This window comes from Patiria miniata, unplaced genomic scaffold (genome assembly GCF_015706575.1).
Source record: "Patiria miniata isolate m_02_andy unplaced genomic scaffold, ASM1570657v1 HiC_scaffold_1, whole genome shotgun sequence".
Classification (NCBI taxonomy): domain Eukaryota; kingdom Metazoa; phylum Echinodermata; class Asteroidea; order Valvatida; family Asterinidae; genus Patiria; species Patiria miniata.
The window spans coordinates 32,298,670-32,326,101 of NW_024037047.1; the positions used below are offsets into that span (position 1 = coordinate 32,298,670).

At 42.3% G+C, this 27,432-nt stretch overlaps 1 protein-coding gene across 1 annotated transcript in view; it reads left to right on the plus strand.

Annotated features, from left to right (window-relative positions):
• LOC119732930 overlaps positions 1-27,432 on the plus strand; it is a 212,078-nt gene that overhangs the window by 143,415 nt on the left and 41,231 nt on the right. Inside the window, exons 90-98 of the mRNA XM_038206513.1 lie at positions 428-652; positions 1,063-1,151; positions 9,013-9,130; positions 10,364-10,554; positions 12,637-12,835; positions 13,326-13,432; positions 14,994-15,174; positions 21,001-21,705; positions 22,236-22,505. Coding sequence (XP_038062441.1) covers positions 428-652; positions 1,063-1,151; positions 9,013-9,130; positions 10,364-10,554; positions 12,637-12,835; positions 13,326-13,432; positions 14,994-15,174; positions 21,001-21,705; positions 22,236-22,505 — 2,085 coding nt within the window. The remainder of the gene's footprint in view (positions 1-427; positions 653-1,062; positions 1,152-9,012; positions 9,131-10,363; positions 10,555-12,636; positions 12,836-13,325; positions 13,433-14,993; positions 15,175-21,000; positions 21,706-22,235; positions 22,506-27,432) is intronic.

Here is a 27,432-nt window from a genome sequence, read left to right on the forward strand (position 1 = left end):
AATGTTTTTGTGTACAGCAAGTTAGATATGTCGGCTGAACATGGCTCCAGTTGGAGAATATGAGCTATATATCAGCTTTATGTTAGTTGAACACTGTTTTAAGTGTAGCTATTTGGGGTAATTAATTGTGTGTCCAAAAAAATAAAACATGTCTCAAACGTTGGACACAGTCACGTTTTCCTTGTGATTGATGTGATGATCATCATAGAGTAAGCAGAATTGTAATTGAGTCCGTCATATGTCACATCTCATGTCCATCAAAAGTAAAATCATGAGTAACAGGAGATGAACTACAAACAAACAGATGCCTTTTGTCATAGCTCAGTAGAATAGCTTGTGACTTGAAACTGAAGGACTTACGACTCTTGTGTGAAGAATTATGAGGATGGTTGTCTGATATTTGGATATTTAATATATTTTGTTCTAGATTTTGAAGATATCCAACCTTTTTCCTCTCTGGGCCCCAAGAGCAACGGTATCCTATCAGACCTGAATCTGCAACTAACTGACCCATCAACATGCAGTGATGAGGCATTCACTGTGGGTTGTCAGCCTGTCTACTACGTGTGTGTCAAGAGTCAGAACGGTGCAGGAGCATTCAGTGATGTCATTTGCTCCTCACCAATCAGAGTGGTGGAGGAAGATCAGACGGGTTAGTTTCTAAAATTATTATTGAGGAAAATGTGACATCTGCTTTCACTCTCAGGGCTTCAAATTGGGCTGAACGCCATGCAGGGATGCCAGTTTACCAGCTAGCCGGAATTCCAGCTTTTTCATTTTTTTTTTTTTTTTTTTTGAGAAAAAAATATCCAGCCAGAAACTAAGTTTTTCAATAATAATTTTGTTAGTTACTTTTGGGATAGCTGCAAATGATCTACTCTTTTGCTAGGTAAAGGACCTAGAAGTAGCAATTTGGCCCGACATTTAATATGTGTATGACATACCCAGCAGTTTGGTTTACTTGTATGAATAGATGAAGATTTTTGCAGATTAGTTAAGTTCACAGCTTTGGAGTAGTTGACTACATTATACGACTCCCTCTGCCAATTTTGTTTTTGGTAGGTTATGTGACTGATGGCCCAAGTATGGTACAGGATATAGATGCACAACACGAGAGAACAACAGTCTCCATCTGGTTTGATGACTTTGAGGTAAAACCTTTCTCTTAATTTCAGTTCTACTGCGCTCTTCACCCGTAGAGTATTACTACACTGTTAAAAATATCACTGTTATTTCACAAAGATTCTTATGTCATTTGTTATTACCCTTTGTTGCTTAACAAGGATGCTGTAGAATTACAAACAGTTTCGACAATACTTGTTCACCAACAGTTTTTCACTGTATTTAAGCAATAATAACCAATTCTCTGTTCTTTTCGATGATTTTTAAAGATATTTTGGCTGTAATCTGCTGTAAAACAACATAATTTTAACAGTGTACATATGCCTTATTCTTTAGAGGGCGCTAGCCATTCGCTCAGATTTATTACCCAAAGTACCTTGTGGCCCGCCCGCTATACTTCCTCTTTTCTCTAAGCGGCATTTCGTGAAAGACGTTTATATTTTCAGAGCTCTCGATTTGCTCATTCCAAGTCTTTCCTCAGCCATTCATTATAGCTAAGCTCATGGTTTTTATTCAACTATTTTGTCTTCTGTTGCTGTTTCTGCATGTTGAGCGAGATTCTGTGAAATTTGGTTGTTTTCTTCGTGATATTCTGTAGTCGTTACTGGTTCATTTCGGGACTGAGGTCTCGCACAGCACAGGTGCTGGTCGCTCACTCCTGTTACACGGTCTTTACGAGACTGTGCCTGAGGCTTCACACAGGTTGCAAGTAACTCACGCTGTACCCAACTAGCTAGGCTTCGCATATAGGTTGCAAGGTACCCACTTCCCACATTTACCCGACCATTATTTAACGTGAGTCTTCGCACAGGCTGCAAGTAACTCACGTTGTACTGAGCGAGTGAGGCTTTGCAAAAGCTGCTGGCTACTCACTATAAGCTCGTACGTTACGACCGTTTACGTGAGGCTTTATACGGGCTGAAAGTCACTCAGGCTGTACCGAACAGACAAGGCTTTGCACAGGGGAGCGTCGCACGAGTTGCAAGCCACTCTCCCACTTCATCTACCGACCCATCAGCATGATATTTTGCTACATGTACTTAGCACATCCCTCATGCTTCACCGAATATTTGGTGTCTTCCTCTACAAAATGAATGTCGTTATTTAACCCGTCAATACCCTGTTAATTAACCGGCAGTTCCGTTGTATCACAGCTGTGTTGCTGTACCAAAGGAGTGAGACTTTACACGGGGGGACCGTCGCAAGAGTTGCAAGCCACTCACCCCTTACCTACGCTACAAGTTACCGATCCATCAACATGATATGTTGCTACTTAGCAAATCCCTCACGCTTTTACCAGTGGCGTATCCAGTAGGGGGGCAGGGGGGCACTTTGCCTTGGATTTTTGGGACAATTTTTTTTGTCAGCAATGATTTGAAGTGTTTATAGAGTTCTTCTGACATCAATCCCACCAGTACTAGCCACCTTATCAGCCTTGGCCGCCTCCAAACCCTAACATACCCCACAGGATTTCCCGTCTGCCGGACTCTCCAGTTTTGTCGGTATTCACCCCTAGTCCCCTCATTGCTCCTAAGGACTTGTCATCTTAACCTCCTGCCAGGGACCCAGATATTGCCTCTTCTCAGTCGCCTCAGGAGGCCGAACAAGAAGAGGACACAACTATGCCAGCCTCCATGGCAACACTTTATTGCCTGGTACAACGAAACATGGGGCATGTATTGGGGTTCCCTGAACCTGTGAAGCCCGCACCTACTACACAGCCAAAGTCATTCAAACGACTAACGGCCCCTGACTCACTAGTCACCCTCAATCTCACCCCTGTGGTTCCCTTCGATCGGTTTGTTCTCAACAGATCCAGTCTGTGTTCGACCAGCCCAAACTGCGTCGTACTACTTGCCGCTCGAGTTTGTATTCTTTCCAGGCAGACGAGACAACCCAGTACCTTACCACGCCTACCATTGCTGACGGCATGCATGATAAATTTGCCTCCGACTCTGATTATCGGGCTTCGCCTGCGTCCTTGATTCCAGACGCTGCCCAGAACTGTAAGGAGCAGGCACTTCAAAACATTGACAACGCCACTCGTTTGGGAATAACCCATACAACATTTTTGCTTCTTCTGTCCAAACACTTATTCCAGGAGTGTCAAGCCGATTACACCATCCAAGCCGACATGCCAGACTTAGCCTTTTGCTGTCGGGACAGCTCACTTCAGGCAGTTCTCAGTGAACTTACTCTTGTTTGTCGTCACAGTATAGAGACACGACAGGCAGCAATTCTTGATGCCATATTTCTGCCCTCCGATGGAGCTTGCAAGCATCTCATTCGAGTCCCTTCCTTTCCAAGGGCGAGACCTCTTTGCAGACTAGTTTCAGACTCGCATTCAGGCTGAAGTTGATTTTTCATCTCAAACCGCCTCCCCAGCCCCACCAGGCACTACCTGCAGCCACATCCGGGGGCCCCCAGAGATACCCCCCCCCCCCCCCCCCCTGCCTTCTATCTCTTCCTTTAAAACCTCCCGGTAGACTTGAAATCAAGTATAATAACATGCTGGGAACGATTCCTGCATCCTCAGCCCCATATGCGTATACATCGCTTCCAATTACTGACTTGAATAATCTGCAACCCTCTGTGCACAAGGCAATGGAGCTGCTACCAAAATTGGACAGGTCGCTCTGATTGGCTAAGAATCAGTGGGATATGAATATTTATATTACCTGATAAAAAAATCTACACGTGTCTGCGCAGTGCATGCAGTGTTACGTTTCCACAGGTGTCATTTCACTGACAGTGAATAGCCCAGAGCAAATTGATTGCTCATGGGGTAAAACCTGGGTCGTTTTGAATCCATGCATCATTATATTCTTATTTTAAAAAATGATGTTGGACGATATATGTTAATGAAAATAGTTTTAACAAGAGAGAGAGAAAAACTGTATCCCAACTTTAATAGCAGCATGTATACTAATAGAGGATTCCATCACGATGATAAGAAATATTTAGATATCTTTATGGAATCAAAAATATTGCAGCGACGTAGCTTTCAATGTCATTGCGACATCTTCATTCATTGTAGTGAATTTAACCACTCCAGTCATGTGACCACCTTTTAGGTGATCACAAACCAGCAGGTCATCGTAGATGGCTGGCAGGTCGTATCCGGTCGTAGCGGTTGGCGAACACATCCACTATCACCAACACTCCATCAGCTTGGAAAATGTCAAGTCATAACCAGGGAGGACCAATTCTGGAAAAGGAAAATACGCGAAGCAATCAAAATCAGGACACAAAAGCCATCCCTAATGCCAGAGACACTGGACAGGACCTGCCATCCATCTTCGATGACCTGCTGGTTTGTGATCACCCAAAAGGTGGTCACATGACTAGAGTGGTTTAATTCACTACGCTGAATGAAGATGTCGCGATGACATCGAAAGTTACGTTGCTGCAATATTTTTGATTCCAAAAAGGTATCTAAATATTTCTTATGTATCCACTGTTGTAATGGATGCTAAGCAGTGACCCAGCCGGGTTATCATTGACCCTCTCAACGGAAACGTAATGCCATCCATCTCACTCAGCTACCTCCTGGAGATCACATTTGCATTTCCCTGGGTGCATAAATTAATAACCATCCGAATTCATAGTCAAGTTGTTAGACCTGTCGGATGCATGCTGGATGTGTAAACACGATACACGGCGCTAGCGAGCGATATTGGGGGCCTTGTCGGACAAAACATGACCGTGTCTAATTGCTTGATTTCAAGTCTAAGCCTCCCAGCCGTCCAGACCTAGTTGTCCTGTGCCACAGCCGTCAAGCCGTGGTTTTCGTTCCACTGCTCAACACAAATCCATGGGCCACCTCCAGCCCTTCAGCCTCGACTGCCACCTTTCAGCAGTGGTTCGGCTGGCGAAAGTGACTATGCTCACCAACAACCCATCACAGGCCCTGTAGGAGCCCATTTGGCCCATTTAACTGGGTCATGGGACCAAATCACTTCCGACCATTGGGTACTCACCACCATCTCACTCAGCTACCTCCTGGAGATAACAAGTGCCCCAGCCCCCTTTCAGCAGCAGTACGGCTAGCGGAAGTGACTATGCTCACCAACAACCCATCACAGGTCCTGTAGGAGCCCATTTGGCCCATTTGGCTGGGTCATGGGACCAAATCACTTCCGACCATTGGGTACTCACCACCATCTCACTCAGCTACCTCCTGGAGATCACAAATGGCAAGCACTTTAAGATGAAATAGCGGCATTGTTAACAAAGAACGCTATCAGAGTTGTACAAGCCTGAGAAGGATCTTCTCCGGGGTTCCATTCAATATATGTAGTGTGTGTGGAGCAAATCATCCCCCGTTTGAGGATCTTTAGTGGAGGATCTGTAAGGATCCGGTTGAGAATCAAGTTCTATTTATAGATAGTCATTTATCCTATATGCCGTCATAGACAATAAATATGGACATGACAACAATTTTAAAAAAAAATTACCACAATGGCTTCTTTATTTTCTGTGCCATTTGTATTCTTTGTTCAATCAGATTTTTTTCGTTTTTAACAATGAATAAACATATAAGAGTAAACACATTAGAATTAAATAAATGTATTAAAGCCGCAACAATGCAATTATACACATCAGGAAGTAAACGTGAAGTGAAGCTGTGTAATGAATTAATTAAATGTATAATTCATTTTCTAGGGTTGATACCTGAAACAGGCCACTATCCGCAACACATCACTACACTTGCTTGAATTAATAGTCTTGAAGTTATATATGTTTATTCAACCGCTTCCACCGCCACCCGCCTCCTCCTTCAAGGAGTTCCAAGTTCCAAGCGCGCGCATGTTCTCTTTCTCCTCGCCGTCGAGGTCCATTTGAGTTCTTGTTAGCAATTTATTTATAGATAGAATAAACTCTTAAAACATTAAATAAAGGCGGCGGCGATGATTTTTCCCTTCGCCTTTTAATGAAACTATGATGGTCAGTTACACATTCTAGAGTGTAGATTTCTTTAAGTTCTGGTCATTATGATTTTTGAATACTCTTGAAGACGTCCTTTATTAATTGATTGATGGATGGGTGGATTGGCGGATTGGTAGTTTGATAAATCGATGGATTGATGGCTCATGCGTACTCTTGTTTGACTCATTTTACCCATTTACTCATTTTGCTGCTCATTTTACTCATTTCATTGCTCATTTTACTCATTTCATTGCTCATATACTCATCTCGCTGCTTATTTTACTCATTTCGCTGCTCATTTTACCCATTTCATTGCTCATTTACTCATTTCATTGATCATTACTCATTTTGCTGCTCATTTACTCATTTCATTGCTCATTTTACTCTTTTCATTGCGCATTTACTCATTTCATTGCTCATTTACTCATTTTGCTGCTCATTTACTCATTGCGCTGCTTATTTACTGAGTAAAATGAGCAGCTCAATGAGTGAAATGATCAACATGAGTAAAATGATCACAACATGAGTAAAATGAGCAGCGCAATGACCAAATAAGCAGCGCAATAAATAATATAAGAAGCGCAATGAGTAAAATGAGCAGCGCAATGAGTACAATGAGCAGCGCAATGACCAAATGAGCAGCGCAATAAGTAAATAAGAAGCGCAGTGAGTAAAATGAGTAAATGAGCAATGAAATGAGTCATAATGACCAGAAGTTAAAACAAATCTACACTTACAGAATGTGTAATTGACCATCATAGTTTCATTTAAAAGAACCGGTTGATGAGGAAATGAAAAAAACAAATACGGGCTCTTTAATTAAACTATACAAATACGTCGGCGAAGGGAAAAATCAAACATAAAATGTACATTTCCCGGCAAAAAGGTTGGTTGCGGTGCGGTAACGCGCTGCTGTTATTTAGACTTGAACCGTCCAGCCAACTGGACTGAAATCGTTGTCATGCACACGTTTATTGTCTGTGACGATGCATAGGACAAGTGACGTCATCGCCACTGCCTTTATTCAATGTTTTAAAAGTTTATGCTATCTATAAATAATTTGCTAACAAGAACTCAGATTATAACTCAGATTATAACATATATAACTTCAAGACTATACATTCCAGCAAGTGTAGTGATGTGTTGCGGATAGTGGCCTGATTTAGGTATCCACCCTAGTAAATGAATCGTACATTTAACTTATTCATTACACAGCTTCACTTATGTTTACTTCCTGATGTATATAATTGCATTGATGCAGCTTTTAATCCAATACATTTATTTAATTCTGATGTGTTTACTCGTATGTGTTTATTCATTGTTAAAAAAGATAAAAATGTGATTGAACAAAGAATACACATGGCACAGAAAATGAAGAAGCCATTGTGGTAGATTCTTTTTAAATCGTTGTCGTTTCTCTATTTAGTGTCTATGACGTCATATAGGATAAATGATGTTAGCGCCGCCGTCTTTATTCCATCTTTTCAACGTTTATTCTATCTATAAATAAAACTTGATCCTCAACTAGATCCCTCACAGATCCTACACACAAGATCCTCCACACAAGATCCTCAAACGGGGGGTGAATTGCTCCACACATACTTCTTGGCATCCAAGAAGGATGCACAGTTGTGGTGCCTGATCTTGAATCTACAGCCCCTCAACCGCTTCATAAAATCCTCGCGGTTTTCGTATGGACACTCGCAGGGTTGTCCTGGACTCTATGCCAGTCCCTTGTTGGGCCGCCTCCCTGGATGTCACGGACGCGTATTGACATGTTTAGATCCACCCAAACCACACCAGGTTCCCTCACCTTTTCCAAGCCCTTCCTTTCCGCTTGTCCACTGCCCCTCGAGTCTTCATCAGAATTGTTAAGACGCTTGCCATACAGTGCCCTTCATCTTCAAGGTCTACATGTGTTTATTACCTATTCAACTGGCTCATTAATCGCGAGTGTCAGCTGTTCATGCAGTCCGTCAGACCCGCTCCCTTGCTGAAGGCCTGGGTTTCTTCATCAACGAGTCCAAATCCAACGAGTCAATGAGTCAGTGCGCTTCCCTCCTCTTACAACAACCAATAGCTCCAGCGCTGGCTTGGTTGCTACTCCTCAGCCTTCTGGCGAGCCTGACGGACTTAGTTCTGATGTGCCAACTATATATGCACCCACTCCAACTACATTTGTTGGCTCACTTCCGTTCACAGTCCCACTCTGTATCTGAAGTGGTACCGGGTGGTTTAATTTGTTGGCTTAGCTAGGGCTCACACTTTCTTGCGGCCCGCCTTCCACATCGTACACTCTCGTGTTGTAGGCGAACCCACCTGCCTAAAACGGTGATATTCTACACATGTACTAATACTCTATGGGTAAGTTGAGTGCAATAGAATCCCTCCCCACAAAGGTGTGGGCCGATTGAACTAGCAAGTACTTACCCATAGAGTGCCCACTCGCCTCCCCACTCACATATTCGTTCACTTTATTACGCACATTACGCTCGAGAAAAGAGAAAGTATCGCGTGCGGTCCACAAGGTACATTGTACTGTGAGTAATCTTAGTGAGTGGCTAGCGCCTTCTAGGGTGTAATACATATCTAGTAATACTCTCTTGATCCCTCATGATGTGAACTAAGCTTCAGTGAACTGATTTTTTTGGATAACTTTAACAATATAAGTATTATGGAAAGCAAGAAATCATGATAAAAAAAGGGAAATTCATGTGGAAATCTGTATGACTTGTGTGAGTAACTATGCAGTTTTTTTCATATGGTTCTAGTGGTTTCAGGAAATAATTATTATCGCAGTTGTGCATAAAAAATGTGGAGTTTTAATCGCCAAAACTGATTTTGCTCAGAAAGATGTTGCTAATGCAAATTGTTATTATTAATTGCAGAGTTGTCAGTAGTGTGCATCAATGAAGGAATTATCTACAAAAAAAGAGTGATATTTCTATTTGTTAACCACAGAGCCAACTGCATGGCATCTCTCACTATGAATGGGCAGTGGGTACAACGCCTGGGGGTGAGGACGTCCAACCTATGACCTCTAATGGAATAGTGCCTGGCAGTGATGACGATGTGCATGGTATGGTTGCCATTTATATAACTGACATACAGAACCTTGTCATTTGATTAGTGGGACTCACATCACTTGACATTCGTTATTGCTCCCATTCACGCAGGGGCTCAAAAAGTCCCATACGCCCATGGTGAAAAGGATTTATTATTCAACAGTTAGGATCATCCTTGTTCCATGGCGCGTTATTTGTGTGCAAATGCATGCTGGTGTGCACGTTGCGTGTATCGCGTATTGTTCCCAAGAGCCAGCGCAACAGAGTAGGGTTCAATCATTTTGTGAAGGGGTAGTTTCGAAGAGAGAAATACATACCAAATTTGTATTAAAATAGAATTTCATTTTAACTGTAAATCAAATGACAAGGATCTATATATGTCAGTAATATACATGTAAAACTGAAATTTGAGGAATATTGTCGCTTGGTAAAATGTTGACAGGCTTATCCATGAAGTCCCTGTCGTGTAACTCACTGAAGGATTGACAGATGGTAATTCAGTTTTGAAGGATGTTTGATGTGTATGCAGTGTATATCCTACTGGCAGTCTTTGTACATTGTGAAATAGGAGGAAAAAAAAGACTGAAACACATTGGGTGGGAAAAGCGAAGGTGGGATGGTTTGTTTACAACCCCTTCCCCCTTCCCCCAGTGTAGGGTCTAGTGATGATGTCATCTGAGGATCGATATCCAGGGTTAGTCCTTGGCTGAATATAGTTGAATGTTGACACTAAGATAAAGTTGACTGAAAGAGCAGTGAAGATTTTTTATTTATCTTCCTAGCCGCACAAAAATAATGATTCGTGCCAGTTCCTGTTCAGAGTAACTGTTGTATGGACCAGTCATGTTGTACAATAGGTTACACAATGCTTGAGGGATTTGTATGGTACTCTGTTCCTTGATTGGCGAATACCTTAATGTAGGTATGACAACATTAAGAGTGCTGAAGGTTGATGGACATTTTCCATTTTAAGTTGGAAATAAAAATGGTGGGAATCAAATTATCTTCAAATAGTACACTATCCAGGGTACATGTGGGCATACAGATTGGTCTGATTAATTGATCTTGGAATCAATTACAACCTGCTTTTTTTTATTTCTTTGGATCATGAAGAGGGACAATAAGCAAATACATGCATATAATTTTTTCACCCAACATTATGATACAGAATGCAGTTGTATATATCTTGTTGAAATATGTGATGTGGATACTGGGACATGTAGTGTCATAATGTATATTTATCATAGGATTGGCAGGCAAAGGCAAGGCTCAATCCCCTCTGCCCCTGCAGCATGGAGTGTCTTACTACAGCACACTACGAGCCATCACCAATGCAGACAATGTCTTAGAATCTACCTCCAATGGCTTCACAGTGGACATCACTCCACCAGAGATTATGATCACTGACCTGGGCCAGTATGATGCAAGCGTGGACCTGGTGAGTGGATTATGTTGGCTGTCGTTTAGCAGAAGTCCAACATTCTAAGCAACATCCTCACTGTACTACAGAGCAGAGTACTTCAACAGGGGGAATGTGGACTATTGGTTAGGGTTTGTTACTCATGGTCAGAGGGTCAGCGGTTCAAATATATCTCCTAGTCATATGCTGTGTCCTTGGGCAAGCCACTTCACCCCGCTTGCCTCTCTCCACCTAGGAGTATAAAGGGGTACTGGCATTAGTAGGGGAGTAACCTGCGATAGCAGAGATGCCAACCCTCCTGATTTCGCCGGGAGGCTCCCGGAAAATCAAACTTCCGACCTTACAGGCACATAAGATATCCTCCCGGATTTGCAATATTAGTGCGTCTTTTTGTTTTTTATCGACATTTTTGCAGCAGCATAACAATTATAATGTTCCTTTCTGCGCTGCCGTTCAATGCATTACAGCATGCACAGTAACTGTACCAAGCCCGCCTATCTAGTACCTTGAAGCACTTGGGCTTACACGACTGCATACTTCCGTAGTAAGCCAGGTTGTGAGAATTTAGTAGCAATCACACACGTACACCAAGCATATCACACAACAGTGCACGTGCATGTTATTGTTAATTCTCATTACATGCTGTACGAAGTACACTATGTGATCGCTGAAGTATGCGCATCAATCATAATGGTCTACGCCCGTATGTTCCATATTAGGTCATTGACGTCATGGGCCGTTGTGATTTCACACATTTCTATTGGCTGGTTATTTTAACCCTTGACCTCATTGTCGTATAGACTTGGTTCAATTCTGGAACACAAGTGCTGTCTAAAGGTTCGGTTGAATGCGGTACAGCAATTTTGCCGAATGGAAATGAATTTTTGTGGACGTATAGTTTATTTTAGTGGGGAATTGTGAATCAGGACTGACCCAAGCTTACATTGAAGCAAGTTGAGAAACTTGTGGCAAAACCATGTAGTCCCGTCTTTGAATTGTGTTTACTTTGGTTTCTTATTGTGTATTCACTTTTTCTTTGATATTTAATTTTATATATTTAATTGTAATTGTGTATAAACATGTACATTGTCTAATAAAATATTATTATAATTACTGGTTCCATTACCGTATGCATGTTGCACGGTGATTGCAATGTACATGTTCATGTGGTACACGTAAGTCACAAGACCGGCGGAAACACCTATTCGCGACTTGACTTTACGTCTATTTGTTGCCGCGCTGTGTGATACCACGGAGCTATGGCGATACATTGTCATATGAAAATCCGACTCCTGTGAAAATCAGACTCCTTTTACCTATTGGTTAATCCCTTTCATGTGACCAGTCGCTGTCCTAATTATCATACGTACGCATGCGCAATACTACCAATGAGTCCACTCCCTCTCTATATATATAATTGCTCATCGCGCGCTGTACTTTACATTTTACAAATCCTCCCTCCTCCCTGACAACAGGATTCAAAAGTTGGCATCTCTGCGATAGACTGGCATCCCATCCAAGGGGAAGAAAAATATTCTCATTTGTGTCATGCTACTGAAACCGGAGATAAACTCCTGTCTGATGGGCCACATTGGCTAGTGACAGGCTTTACTTACTTTTACTTCAACACCACTCATGAGAGCTCCAGTAGGATGGACACACCACTTGGATTAACAGTTTCCCACTTTTGTTGTACAAAGTACATGTACACACAACTAATTGTTATCTGAATGTGCACAAACCCAGTAATAAATGTTGCCCTGCAACAATTGGTTTCTCTTAAAAAGTCTTCCTGGGTGACCAAGTCACTCATCATGCTCTATAGACTACAGTCTCTGTGCATTTCAGTATATGGTGCTGCCACCACTCATAAGAGATCCATACAGGATCCATTGACTGGACTAACTGAACGTCCCAACGAGAAAATGTAGTTTATGTGGACGGCTTTTCAAAGTTTTACTACAGTTGAGTTTCCAAAGTAACCAGTTCAGTGGCAAATCTAAAAACTTGAAAGAAGGGTACATATTGGCTTTCCGTGTGACACTTTAAAAGTGTCAAAGGTTCACATTCAGCCATGGTTTGTTTTTGCTTTATTAACAGAGCTTAGACGGTGGACTTCACCTGTATCAGTCTAACACAGACTCCATTGATGCCATGTGGGGTGTGAATGAAGGAGAAAGTGACATCATGACTACCTACTTCTCCATGGGTCGCTATCCAGGGAGTGGAGATGTCTTCCCTGTGACTGCAACTAATAAATCCTACATTCCATCAGCGCTGATGACTCCTGCTGACATAGGTATAATTCAACAGTTCTTGCTGGGTGTTGAATCATTCAGCTGGCTTGAATCCTACAAGTGGTTGCCATAGTAATTTGGAGCCAGATGAACATTTTATGCAAATTTTATCAATTTTGTGTGTGTGTGTTTTCGCCAATCCTAAAATCAAGTTGTTTATGCTTTATATTGTATTATTTTGCATTAATGCCTATAGTTTTCTTTTAGTCCGCCTTATCATTTTCTTTTCAAAGATTTATAATGATTGTATTGTCTGCAATACCATATTTTCTTGTATCATACTTTTACTATAATTTCATTGGATTTACTATTTAGTAATTTATACAGGGCCCCAATTAAAACCAGTTCTTACTTTGTATTACACACCTTGGATAAATAATTGTAGTAAATGAATAAATAAAAAACATTTCTTGTACTGTCAGACGTCATGCTTTTGTAGACAAATGACAACCATATTATGCTCATTAATTTCATTTTTTTTTTTTGATCTAGGAGTGCCTAATATTCTGAGCATTCAAGCAGTCAACAGTGTTGGGCTGAGGAGAACTGTCTATGCCACCAGTTTGACCGTAGATAATACTCCACCTACTGTTGGACAGGTACGGATTAGTCAACTCTCTTGCTATGACAATCAAAAACACAGCATAATACAGTATCACACAGTTAACATTAAGATGCCGCACTGTAAAAGGTACTATACAATATTTGCAAGCATTAAAAATGAAACTACCAAATTATTTTCATGCAGACATGCAACTTTTCCGAAGATCCGCTGATTTCCGTGTTATCAAAAATCCAGTCTTGAAAAAATCTGGTATTGCTGTGTACGTATATAAAAGCATAAAAAACAGGACACAGACTCTGTAGGCATTCTCCAACAGTCTGGCTGTTTTTGTGAATGAACCTGTTGCTATGAGCTCTGTGCACATAAGTACCCCCTTCAACGGCCAGAAAAGGAGAGTTGGGGGAGACCTAGAGACTGGTTCCCGGTTGAACCACTGTGTACATGTATTTCAAATGATTCAAAGTTATTGTGGGCAGGGATTAGTCTGGGAGACCATCGCAAGACAAATTCTAATGCACCCGCATGCCGACGATGCCTGATGCTCACGTAAAGACGCTGTGGCTAATAGCTTTGGCACATTCAGGAAGTCGTGCGTACTTCGCGCACGAACCAGTGCAGTACAGTACGCACACGCTGTGTGTCCCGTACACAGGGCACTCAAAAAGTGGTAAAAAAGCGCCCTCTTTTGTTGGCACATGGAGCACATAGGGCCCCTCTATCTATTCTGGGCTATTAGTCTGGTTCCATAGTTTTTTTTTCATATGCATGAATGCATAGGGATACAGACACGACTGCATGTGTGGTATTGGTCATGGCCTACATAGTGTAAAGCAGTCGAATTTGACATTGTACAAATCTCACAAAAACATTTGTGGAGAAAGAAGATGTTTGCAAGTAATAATTTGCAGAACTTTATCCCTCTTTTCTGTGTATGTTTGTTTGGCTTTGTTTTACTTCGAGGTCTTAACGCTGGTATTTGCACGTGGCCTGTTCTCATAACAGTCCATGCGCGCTGATACCACTCGGTACAGACTGTGTTGGCCAGTTTCCATTTTTGTGACTGATGAGAATTTTTTGGGGGCATGTAGTGGTGGGCACAACTTAAATTATATGTATTCTTAGTACATGTACATGTATATATCGTGGGACTTTTTAATTTTTTCCCCAAATGTGCAGGAGCAAGAATGTCAATCCCGTGCATTGGGGAATATATCTGACCTCCTCCTTTTTGACAAAAGGGGTTGGGGAACCAGTAGGATCTGATAATAAGAGAATGCCAATCACAATGTCCTGTTAACATGACCATAAAATAGAGTTCCTGTAAAAACAGATTTAAGAAAAGAAGAGCCAATAAATTGAATAATAAAAGTGCAACTTTAACTGCTGAGAATAAAAACAATTTTAAACAAGGAGGCTTCTCAAATTTTCATCGTCCAGAAAAGTGTCTTCCATTTACTGAGCAAAAAGCATGGAGTGGTATATCACAGTCAATCCACATGAAATCTTGGAAGCACCTTCTCACCAGATGACTTGTTGTTAAACGCTGCATCATCCAACTAACGGCTGTCCCTTTCCTGTCTGCCATTACCATTCAGGTTCAGTGTCCTGCCTTCATCCATGCCAATAGCGCCCTCTTGTGTAGTTGGACTGGTTTCTTGGATGCTGAGTCTGGCATTGATCATGTGGTTTTTCTGGTTGGGACGGCCCAGGGACAAAATGACGTGTTCCAGTCGGATGATCTGCCTGGCTACCTCACTCACTACAGAGTTACAGAAAGTGAGCAACAGAAATTTGAAACCAAACATTTCAATGGAAACTTTCTGAGAGTATCTCCAAGAAAGTGTTGTCATTAGTCACAGTTTTCCAAATTATTGTATAGTTATTTATATTTTCCCCAAATTGCCATATAGGGGTCATTCCATGTCAGACCAACGCACTTTTTTACCTCATGTCTTCCGATTTTGATAAAAATTGCTGTGCTTGTAGGTCCTAATGAGCAATGAATACACACCAATTTTTAGCCCGATCCGACCTACCATGTGGTCAGGGCAGAAGCCACAAAAAATGGCATTTTTAGAGTAAAATACCACCCTTTTGGTATAAATATGTCAAAACTATGGCAATTTTCATCGAATATATGTGAATTTGGTATTAAAATAATGAGGATTGCATGCTCAAATCACTTCTTTTGTCAAAATTAAATTTTGTGAAAAGTAGGTCACGTGACCTTTAATATGCTATCGTGACCTTTGACCCAATTTTTGTAATAATGTATCATTCCGAAAATCAACGAAATGAAAATAACTTGCTAGAGCATGTCTTCCTCTATCAGAATCTACTAAAAATCAGTTGGGGTCTTCAAAATTTACAACTTTATGACTATTTTTGTACAGTTGGTAGGTTACAAATGAGTCAATTTATAGACTTTACATAAGAAATATACCAACACGACTTACTATTCTGTTTCTAAAGTTACTAAAATATATCTTGGTTTGTGAATTTCTCATTCTGAGGTCTGATGAGGTCTAACCAGACTCATAGTGTAAATTATCAGCAGTGGCGCACCCAGGATTTGGCTTTTGGTGGGGGGGGGGGGGGGGGGGGGCGGGGGGGGGGGGTCATAAATCATTTTTGTTCAAATTTCTGTAGAAGATTGGACCAACAAAAACTAGCCTAAAATCAAACAAACAAATTGACAATGTTGGGGGTGGGTTCAAGCCCCCCCCCCCCCCCCCTCCTGGGTGCCACTGATAATTAGTTATCCCACGAGCGCGCTTGGAATATGAAATAATGCAATGCTGCCGTGACCCATATGCCACTCGATGCACTACATAATTCCGTGTTCCAACCAGCGCAAGTGGGATTTATAACCAATTTATCTTCAAGCAAACTTGATATCAAATGCGTACATGCGGTGAAGATGTACGTGCATACATGTAGTGTATTGGTCCGTCCAGGAGGAAATAACACAACATATGTACACGTACATTTTTAATATCTGGGGTGCAATATAGCTGTGCAATATTATATAAAATCACACAGTTGTTGCTAGAGATGGACTAATGAGGGTCTAGGATTCAAGTTTGCTTGAAGATAATACTTAATATTACAATCAAAGTTACCTTTACTCATTCATTACTGTGCTTCTTGAACTTTAATGACTCTCACAGACTTGGGATTTTGTTCCTTTGAGATGAATTTCACCTGGACGTGAGTCCGCTGTACTGGGTGTGGGTAGAAAGCATGGAGCTGTTGTGTGCCCTGAACAGTCAATGTTGATGAGAATCGACTCTCAAGGAATTCCCCGCACTGTTGCACTTCACTCTTGTCCACAAAATCAAACTGTATTCCTGGAATATTCACCTTGGCCCACGAATACAGCTGCTGAGCATTCAAGATTTGGTCTTCATACGGTCTCTGAAGACTGGCTTTTGCGGCCAAACGCTTTACAGTTCCACCCAATCCATCACACGGTCCTTTCCCATGTGATGTGGCAAAGAAATGCCACTCAGCATCAGATGAAAAGTCATCCTTGTGACAGGTCAAGTTTGCAAAGTTCTTTCTGTTCTTATATTGTGCAGAAGATCCATCTGTGAAGTAGAATACTTTGCGCACCTGCATTGTCTGCGCAAGGTATTTGTGTAGCCTTCGTTGGAAACAATAAACTGCGATGGTGTCATGGGTGAGGCTGTTAGAGATAACAACAAAGTTGAGATGGAGAAGCTGGTTGTCTTTTTTGAAGTAGATCACAAACGGATGCAGTGTTGCTTGGTCATTTGTCCAGTGAAATCCCTGAGATGAATCTTGAACAACAAATGCATAATTTTCTGAGAAATCCCCAAGAACAATTATTTCACCATGCTGCAACTCTGACTTCAGGTGATTCAGATACTTTGCTTGCTGATCAGCAATGAATTCATGCCGTTTCAGCTGAAGAAGCTTCTCCGAAAACCGATCGCAGAATGAATCAACCTCTGCTGTCATGGTTTCTAATGTTGATCTGTCTGTTGTTACCCACTGCTTGTAACATATTTCATCGATAGCCTCATCTTCTATCTCCTCCATGATATGCTGCTTCAGGTCAGCAACCTTGGGACACATAGAACAATTTCCCAGGAAACAGTCCGTTGTGCCAGGATTACAGGTGATTTCAGCAAGCAGGTTTTTGTAGGATCCACGAAAACGAGGAATGTCAACGGCATGGATCATCAGCTTTACATTTTGATGATGGGTACAGACACACACGGAATGTGTACCAGTACTTCCAGCTACAACGCAATACTTGGGCCTTAATTCGGCAAATTTCGAAAAACCCACCTTCAGTTCTGGATACTTGTCCTTGAATGCCCTGTATGCTTCATCTAAGTTGCACAAAAGCAGACGCTTCTGGCAGATAATCCGTTGGTTACCTTCTCGGATGGACACACAGTCCTTCTTCCCCGGCATCAGTCTACTGATATCATCACTGTCATAAAAACTTTTCACGTGGTTGACGACATCTTCGCTGAGAGTTTTCCCAGAGCGAGGATTGGGTGAGGACAAAATTCCTTTTTCAGCAACCTGAAGGAGACATGATTGAACAAAAAATGATAGAAGTCTAACTATCCGACTATTGGGGGAGCATTTTTTGTGTGATGAGGGCTTTTTGTAACATGGTTCCGTATAAAAAAAAAAAATCACGACTATGCATGCATTATTGTCAATTAACTATTGTTATGAAGTGATTGTTTGGCCAAAACCGCCATGGAGATTAAATTTAAAATAAACTGATACAATGTTGCTTACAACAAAATTATCAGCAAAATACATTACAAATGTAAACGCAGTACTGTTACTTTATGCCAAAAAAAAATTTGTTTCCGATTACATGGCTTTCGAAAATAGGTTAGGGAGGGAAATTTTTTATTTTGCCAATTTCTTTTGTGTACCATCATATAGAGGCGTCTGCATGTAGTCAAGGGTAAAAGGTAGAAATTGATGATTTTTGGTGTTTTTTCCTCATTTTTCCCATAAAAAAAATAGGGTAGGGGCTGCCATAATAGGGTAGGCAGGGAAACCAGAAGCAGAACTATTTTTTTGCTTTATCTGGATAAAGAAAGGCAAAAACAAAGAGAAAAAGAAAATCAATCTCACCAGTCGTTTTGCCTTCCTGGCCATCCAGTCACTGGTTTGGAATTCCTGCATAATTTTGCGAATACTCCAACTCTTCGGTACAATTGTGAGAATCTGAAGCTTCTCGCTGTTTGTAGCAGTGACAAATTTTTCTTTCAATTGTTCCAAAATTTCCTCAGAAGTTGAAGGTTGGGGAACTTGTTGAATTCCAAGCTGTGATGTCAATCTGGTTTCAATTGCCTTGAATTTCTTTTGTTGGTACTTTTTATGACCAAGTTTTCTACGCATAATTGGAGTAACCCCAATTGTATGAAGAGCCTGATTTACCGATGAGAGTGATGCAGTGGCAGCCACTTCCTGAATGGGGGTCTGAGATGGGTAAGCTTGACTTGTTAATGGTTCATCAGATGATTCAGTACTTGAAGATAGTACAGGTTCAGTACTTGATCTTATCGAAGACAGTTCAGGTTGTGGTGGTACAGACACCTTGAAAATTGATGAACGACAGCTGCGGCAGAGTTTCTTTCCAGGTATGAGACCATAGTGATGTTTTTGCGATTGTTCCAATGTAATTTCTCGCAGCCCTTGGGCATGCACCTTACCAGTATGAAGGTTGAGAGGATCACAGCAACTCCGCTGATTACTGCAATACAGCCTTCCAAATCGCATGGAGTGTAACTTGCACACTGTGCTTACTGTTTCACAACCTGATCTGAGACGCAGACACTGTAATTCCTCATCTTTCGGTTGTAAATGTTCAGCGTCATCACAACATTCTTCTTTTAGGCACAGTCCTACTGAACACTGAGCATGCTGAGATTGAGACATTGTTTTCACACTGTCCAAAGACAAGACTGCCAATCAATGAGCAAAAAATCCCCAACTGTTGTGCACGATGCTAAATTGCATACACTGACCCATGCCATGTGTCATGTGTGTTGACTGATGCAAGAATTCTAGCGCCCTCAAGTGTCATGTTTTGTCCAGTAAATAACAAAGATCAGTGCTGGCCTGGTTACTGTTAGTGGTTAGCACACTTCCGAGTCCAGATATTCTGATTAGACAGTTTCTTTGGAATCAGAAGGTAGAATTTTCTTTTTCCTGAATTTGTACTTTATACATACAAATCTAGATTAATTTTAGTAACTTAAGAAACAGAATAGTAAGTCGTGTTGGTGTATTTCTTATGTAAAGTCTATAAATTGACTCATTTGTAACCTACCAACTGTACAAAAATAGTCATAAAGTTGTAAATTTTGAAGACCCCAACTGATTTTTAGTAGATTCTAATAGAGGAAGACATGCTCTAGCAAGTTATTTTTATTTCGTTGATTTTCGGAATGATACATTATTACAAAAATTGGGTCAAAGGTCACGATGGCATATTAAAGGTCACGTGACCTACTTTTCACAAAATTTAATTTTGACAAAAGAAGTGATTTTAGCATGCAATCCTCATTATTTTAATACCAAATTCACATATATTCAATGAAAATTACCATAGTTTTGACATATTTATACCAAAAAGGTGGTATTTTACTCTAAAAATGCCATTTTTTTGTGGCTTCTGCCCTGACCACATGGTAGGTCGGATCGGGCTAAAAATTGGTGTGTATTCATTGCTCATTAGGACCTACAAGCACAGCAATTTTTATCAAAATCGGAAGACATGAGGTAAAAAAGTGCGTTGGTCTGACATGGAATGACCCATATGCTGAATGTCATTGGTGTAGTTGAGCCATCTCAAGTCCTCACAAGCCATGCAGTACCAAGTCACAAGCTATTAAAATATTAACTTTGACAGGACATCTATTTGTTATTATCTATCCCCAGCTACATATGACTGGATGCATAAAATGGACTTAAGATTGACTAATAAGACCAAGCAGATTTGTGATGCACTTGACTAAAACACTGCTGAAAGTTGGTTCTCACTAACTGTATAAATATTGTTGACTCTTCCAAATCTTAAAGTTGCGTTCCCATGCTCTTCAATAAATTCTCTTTTTTTTCCTCATTCTCAATTTTTAACTTGTGTGTTTTTATTCCATTAAAAAAAATCCTTGTCTGGGGGGATTTAGATTTTGTTTTTTGGCACAAACATCCACTTAACAAGCAAACTGGCTCTCGATCCGTATATTAGCGATACGGAATGTGAGGCAGGAACCAGCCTACCCCGCCAAATGGAATTATTGTCAGGCAGCCAATAATTGAAAATAGTAAAGTAATAATTCAGTGACTAAACATGGGCCAATTTGGGGGTTTTTTGGTCGATGTCTCATTCAAAAGTGAATAACTTTTGTCGTGCTAGAAAAATTGCAATTTAGAAAAGTAATCAAATTTCTCGGGATGAAACTTGGCATGGGGAACACAACTTTAAGAATAAGCCATCCCCAAAATTGTTATATGGTATTCATGGTAAATGTCTCAAACGTATCAAACTAATATAATAGTCTAATATAATATTAATAGTAACTAACGTGTTGACAGATCTGAATCTGATTCACAACCGAGTCTACTATGTCACTGTGGAGGCCTTCAATGCTGTCAACCAAAGCACGATGGCATTCTCTGGTCCTATTGAGATTGATGATACACCTCCAACATACGGCCTTGTAGTGGAGCTATCGGGTGTGTACAGCTTCAATTTCAGTGATCCTATCGACCTGCCAGAATTGGAGTGCACAAACGATGAGGAATGTTTGAGCTTGGACAGAGAGTGTCTGGAATCACTTACCCAGATGCAGATCCTATGGCAGCCGTTCACCGACGAGGACACTATGATCACCAAGTATGAGGTTGCCCTGGGCACCACACCAGGAAGGTCTCAGATCAGACCTTTCTATGAGGTGTCCAAGGACCAGACCTCGGAGCTTATTACCAACATTGATCTGAGCAGTGTCAGTAGAGTCTATGCTACAGTGAGAGGCTACAATGAAGCCGGCCTGACCAGCACTGCAGTATCCAATGGCATCTATGTCAGCCGGTTCAGTGCAGGACTTTCACCGCTCAGACCATTCCAAGTCAAAGATGGAGTCACTGATGTAGACTTGGAAGACTCAGATTTCCAGACCTCGCTGCATGAGATGAGTGCATCCTGGGATTTCAGCGGGGATCCATGTCCGATGAAGAAGTATGAATGGGCCATTTACAGAATTGATGGGCAGGAGATTCAACCATTTACCAATGTTCAAGGTAATAACATAACTTTGCCATTAAACATGTTAAACTAGAGTCACTTTTTGCTTCAAGACCATTTCGGTGTACCAAGAAGTGACGTATCGTCTATGGACTTTGTGCACACGATACGTCACTTCATAGTGCGACCGACGACATGTTCAAAATATATTACTTCTGGTGCTGTTTTACCATTACCCCAATATTACTTAATGTTTAATAAAGGAAATTTTTTGTCAATGTGCTGAAAGAACATGCAATCCACAAGGTCATTTTGTCTAGTTTTTGATGTCAATTGACAAATAGCCATGTCTCTATATGGCCCGACTTTAGATCTTAAGCCATTTTTTTTTTCACTCATTCATTGTCTGTATGCATTAGAATGAAAATGCTTCATTTTGTGTAACACAAAGTTTGACATTCAGATGAAAGTGGATGTTCAATGGAAGGATATGTTGACTTCTTTGTACTTGTTTAAGGGCCTGTGACTTCCGGGTCATAACTCTAAGTTTAATTTATGCGTCTGCATGGATTTATTTTTGACTTAGAGCGAACCTCAGACACCAACACAGACATTGGAATGACAGATGGTGAGACATACTACACCCTGGTGCGGGCTACTAATGCCCTAGGACTGGCCGTCACGGTCCGATCTGATGGAATCACTGTCAAGCGTGATCCCTTGATACCTGGCCAGGTCTATGATGGCCTCTTAGTAGGCTTTGATTTGACTTACCAGAAGGAGACTGATAGGATATCAGCAAGCTGGAAGGGCTTTGGACAAGGGATGCCGATTAAAGAAACTATCCATCACACAGGTAGGTGTTGACAGATTGAAGGTAGACAGTCTTCTGTTTATGGGTTTGAATTTTAGGTTAAAGTCAACTAGATTAGATGGCTAGTAGCTTGAAAAGAAATGACTAGACCAGAAATAATTTAATTATACCAGTACCCAAACAAGAAATGCATTGCTAAAGTATTGCCTTAACATTCCAGTCAGTAGGTTCTGACGTTAATGAGATTTATGATGGCCAGGGCATAATGACTGAGTTATCTAATGCTGGGTCTTCACAAGAAATATTTTTTTAGTAAATCACTCACAAGGTGTGCCGTCGACTTCTCACAGGTTGAGGATAAGTAGTGATGGACTGGCATTCTGTGCTAGGATTTACAGAGATATGATGCTTATGTGTAGAGTTCTTGTTTGGGTAATTGGGATTATTTTTATTTTACTGTTTCTTGTTCTATTGTTAAGCGCTTTGAGGAATCTTTCATTCATATTGCGCTTTATAAATGCTGTTTTATTATTATTAGTATTATTATTAGAGTTACAGGATACAAGGAAACACATCTTCATTTCAGCTTAATACAGTACTCTTTAGTACCAGCGGGCATGCACTGCCATGGCAATAATCACCTTCGCAAACATCATGACGACTAATTGTTAAAACCTCTAGAAAAAAATACAAGAAAACAGAAAAAGTACATACACAGAAAAAAACACGAATCCTGTGTTCATAAATGGTTCGCCAAAGTCTTACTTTTTAGATCATTGCAAACACTGTTTGTTTGACGTATTTTTACATTGTTATTTAAAACAGTTCTTATCTGCCACGTTGCCTGAGCCCAGTTTTGTTGAATGGTTCCTGGTTCCATTATTTGACCATTATATCTGTAGTGGCAATAACCAGTCAGCAGGATCTACCAAAAAGTTTCAAGCATTATTGACCTCCAGATGTAGTTGAGAAGCAAAATGCACAAAAATTCTGAAATGTTTGGTGTATTTGTACCTCTATTCTACTGAGCTCTACTTACCCGTAGAGTATTACTACATATGCATTATTCCCTAGAGGGTGCCAGCCATACGCTAAGACGCTTTGCACATTTTTTGCAGTCTTTCCTCGGCCATTTTTATAGTTAAGTTCATAGTTTTATTCTACTACTTGTCTTCTGTTTCTACTAGTTGAGTAAGTTTTTGTAATATTTTGGTCAGTTTTTCCTGATATTTGTTTGGTCGTTACGGGTACATTTCGGGAGTGAGTTCTCGCACAGCACAGGTTGCCGGTCCCTCACTCCTGTTACACGGTTCTTACGGTACGAGAACATGTGCCTGAGGCTTCGCACAGGTTGCAAGTAGCTCACGCCGTACCCATCTAGCGAGGCTTCACACAGGCTGAAAGCTGCTTGCTTTCCACATTTACACTACCACTTTTTAACGTGAGGCTTTGCACAGGCTGCAGGTGGCTCATGTCGTACGGAGCAAGTGGGGCTTTGCACAGGTTGCTGGCTACTCACTTTATGCTTGTACGTCATGACCATTTGCGTGAGGCCATACACGGGCTGAAAGTTACTCAAGCTGTTCGGAACAGACAAGGCTTTGCAGGGGGGGGGGGGGAGCGTCGCACAAGTTGCAAGCCGCTCAATCACTACTAACCGACCCATCAGCGTGATATTCGCTACTTAGCCAATCCCTCATGCTGCACCGACTATTTGGAGTCTTTGTCTTCAAAATGACTGTGATTATTTACCCGGCGGTACTGTGTTTTTTAACCGGCAGTTTCGTTGTCTCACGGCTGTTTTGCTGTACCGAACGAGTGAGACTTTATACGGGGTGAGTGTAGCATGAGTTGCAAGCCACTTTCCCCTTACATAGGTCACAAGTTACCGTCCAATCAGCATGATATTTTCGCTCATTAGCAAATCCCTCACGTCAACACGAACGCCAATATTTAACCGGCGTTTCGCTGTCATTTAAACGGCAGCTTTCGTTGTCTTACAGCAGTGTTGGTGTACAGAACGAGTGAGACATTGCACGAGTTGCAAGCCACTCCCCCCTTACCTACACTTCCAGTTACTGTCCAGTCAGTGTGATATTTCACTATTAGTTAATCCCTCATGCTGCACCACGAGTGCTGCTATATAACCGGCGATTCACTGTTATTTAACCAGCAGTTTCGTTATCTCCACACTTTCGACAGTGTTACGTTTCCGACATACTACTTACTTTATACTAGAGTGCTAGCTCGATACATACTTCATTATATAGGCCTATCGTTCTTTTTCAGACTAGTTTACTAGCCGCCCGAAAATCGTGCCGGCTGCCACACTATTGTTCCGGCCGTTCCAATTATTTCGGTTGCCGTCCGTTTTTACAGGCCTATTTATACAGGCGTTTTTCCCTGTTCTGAAGTCATGTCATACATGGGGCCCCCAAAGAAGAAATCTTCAGTGATTTCCAAACCCAGGAACACCTCAAAGATTCAGCCCATTGCCGCCCGTGAGGAGACCGCCGGCCACGCGACTGCATCCGCTGCTACTCCGCCGGTCTCAATTGCCGTATCCATGGCCCCAATATCCAGTGATTCAGGTGCCAGGGCCCTGCCTGCTTGGACTGTGATTCAACTTTGTTCACCCCAAGCTTTGGTTTCTCCAAGTGGTTCAGTAACATCAGACGTCCCGGCTGCTTCTGGATTCCCTCTACAATCTGAGGCTGATTCTTCTCCTACAAAGAAGAAGAAGAAACGCAAGTTGACAGATATGGCCACTGATTGTTCTGTGGGCCACAACGTAAGTCCTCTCATAAGGACACAGCTTTTGCTTCCACCAATTCAGAACTTGTCTGAAACCTTGTCAGCCTTCTCCAAACAGACTACCGCGGCTGATCTAGGCCCATCGCCCCCTTCCCAGCCTCGGTTGCCTCCAAACCAAAACATAAATCACACGATTTCCCGTCCACCGGACTCGCCAATCTTGTCGGTATTCGCCCATAGTTCTCTCTCGGCGCTCCTATGGACTTGCCGTCTGAACCGCCGAAGACCAAGATGTTGCCTCTTCTCAGTCACTTCGTGAGGCCGAGGCCGAACATGAAGAGGACTTGAGTATGCCAGCTTCCATGGCCACGCTCCTTCGCTTGGTACAGCGAGACATGGCACATGTATTGGGGTTCCCTGAACCCGTGAAGCCCGCACCTACTAAACAGCTGAAATCGTTCAAACGACTAACGGCTCCTGACTCGCCAGTCACTACCGATCCCGGCCCTGTGGTTTCCTTCGATCAGGTTTGCTCGCAACAGGTTCAGTCTGTGTTCGACCAACCCAAACTGCGTGTTCTATTCGCTGCTCAAGTTTATACTCCTTCCCGGTAGACGAGACAACCCAGTATCTTACCACGCCTACTATTGCTAACAACGTGCATGATAAACTTCCCTCCAATTCTGGTTATCGGGCTTCGACTACGTCCTTGTTCCCGGACGCTGCTCAGAACTGAGAAGATGCTACAAATCAGTAACGGCGCCGCTCATTTGGGTATAACCCATACAGCGTTTTTGCTCCTACTGTCTGAATACTTTTTCCAGGGGTGTCAAACTGATTCCACCATCCCGGCGGGCATCAATTTTGGATGCCATATTTCTGCCCACTGATGGAGCTCACAAGCGTCTCGAGTCCCTTCCCTTCCATGGACGAAACCTCTTTGCAGGCCAGTTTCAGTCTCGTATGCAGACTGAAGCTGATCATATCAAGGCTACGGAGAATATTAATTTGGTGAAGGTTCATCCCAAACCGCCTCCACAACCTTGTCGGGTACTACCTGCAGCCAGAGGTCGGGGCTCCCGGAGACACCCTCCGGCTGCTGGCCCTTCCTGTCAAGCCTCCCACTCGTCAAGACCCAGTCGTCCCCCACCACAGTCGGCAAGCCGTGGTTTTCGTGTCACCGCTTGACGTCCTGCCATTCCACGTGCCACCTCCCGCCCTTCAGCCTTGACCACCGCCTTTCGGCAGCGGTTCGGCAGGCAGATGTGACTATGCTCACCAACAACGATCCCTCATCACAAGACCCATGTGGGCCCGTTGGCCCATTTCGCGGGGTCCTGGGTCCACATCACGTCCGACCGGTGGGTACTTGCCACCATCTCACTCGGCTACTGCCTGGAGTTCACGAGGGCAGACATTCTTCGTCAACCTCAGTCAGGTCTGCCTCACCCAGAACCAACAAGCCTACAGCTGACATGTTGGCCATTGCCCAACATGTACATGTATGTTTCTCGATCACCCTAACATGCACTCCTACCATCATGGGATCTTAGGCAGGTCTTACAAGCTCTTGCCTGACCTCCTTTTTAACCTCTCGGGCAGGCCACTCTAAAGAACTTTCCTTGAAAACGGCCTTCCTCCTGATGGCAGCTCCAGCCGCTGGATGAGTGAGCTCTCTGCTCTGACCATAAGTCAAGGACAATTGCGTTGGGAGCCTGGTGGGGTCCACCTGATCCCCCATTGGTCTTTCCTCATGAAGAACCAGTCGGCTACATTCTCCCCGCCTGACATCATCGTTCCTGCTATGAAGTCCTCCTCTGTCCAAGAGGATAAGTTCTGGTGTCCTGTCCGGACCCTCAAGTGGTACCTCCATCAAACTGCATCGATCCACGATGACCACCAAGAACTGTTCATAACTACGGTTTCATTACATCGTCCAGCGTCCCACGATACAATCGCTCGCTGGGTCGTGACGGCCATACAACTTGCATCGCCTGACTGGCCTATCCAGAACAGTGTACATTCCCACGAAATTCGCAGCATGGTGACTTCTTGGGCCTTTTGCAAAGGAGTGCCCCTTGCAGATATTATGCAAGCGGCATGTTGGAAGTCCTACAACACCTTCACCTCCTGTTATCTGACTGATTTGCTGCAAGCCGATGGCAGAATTGGTCGTGCAGCCCTCGCTACTGCCCGAGCAGCACAACTGGATCCG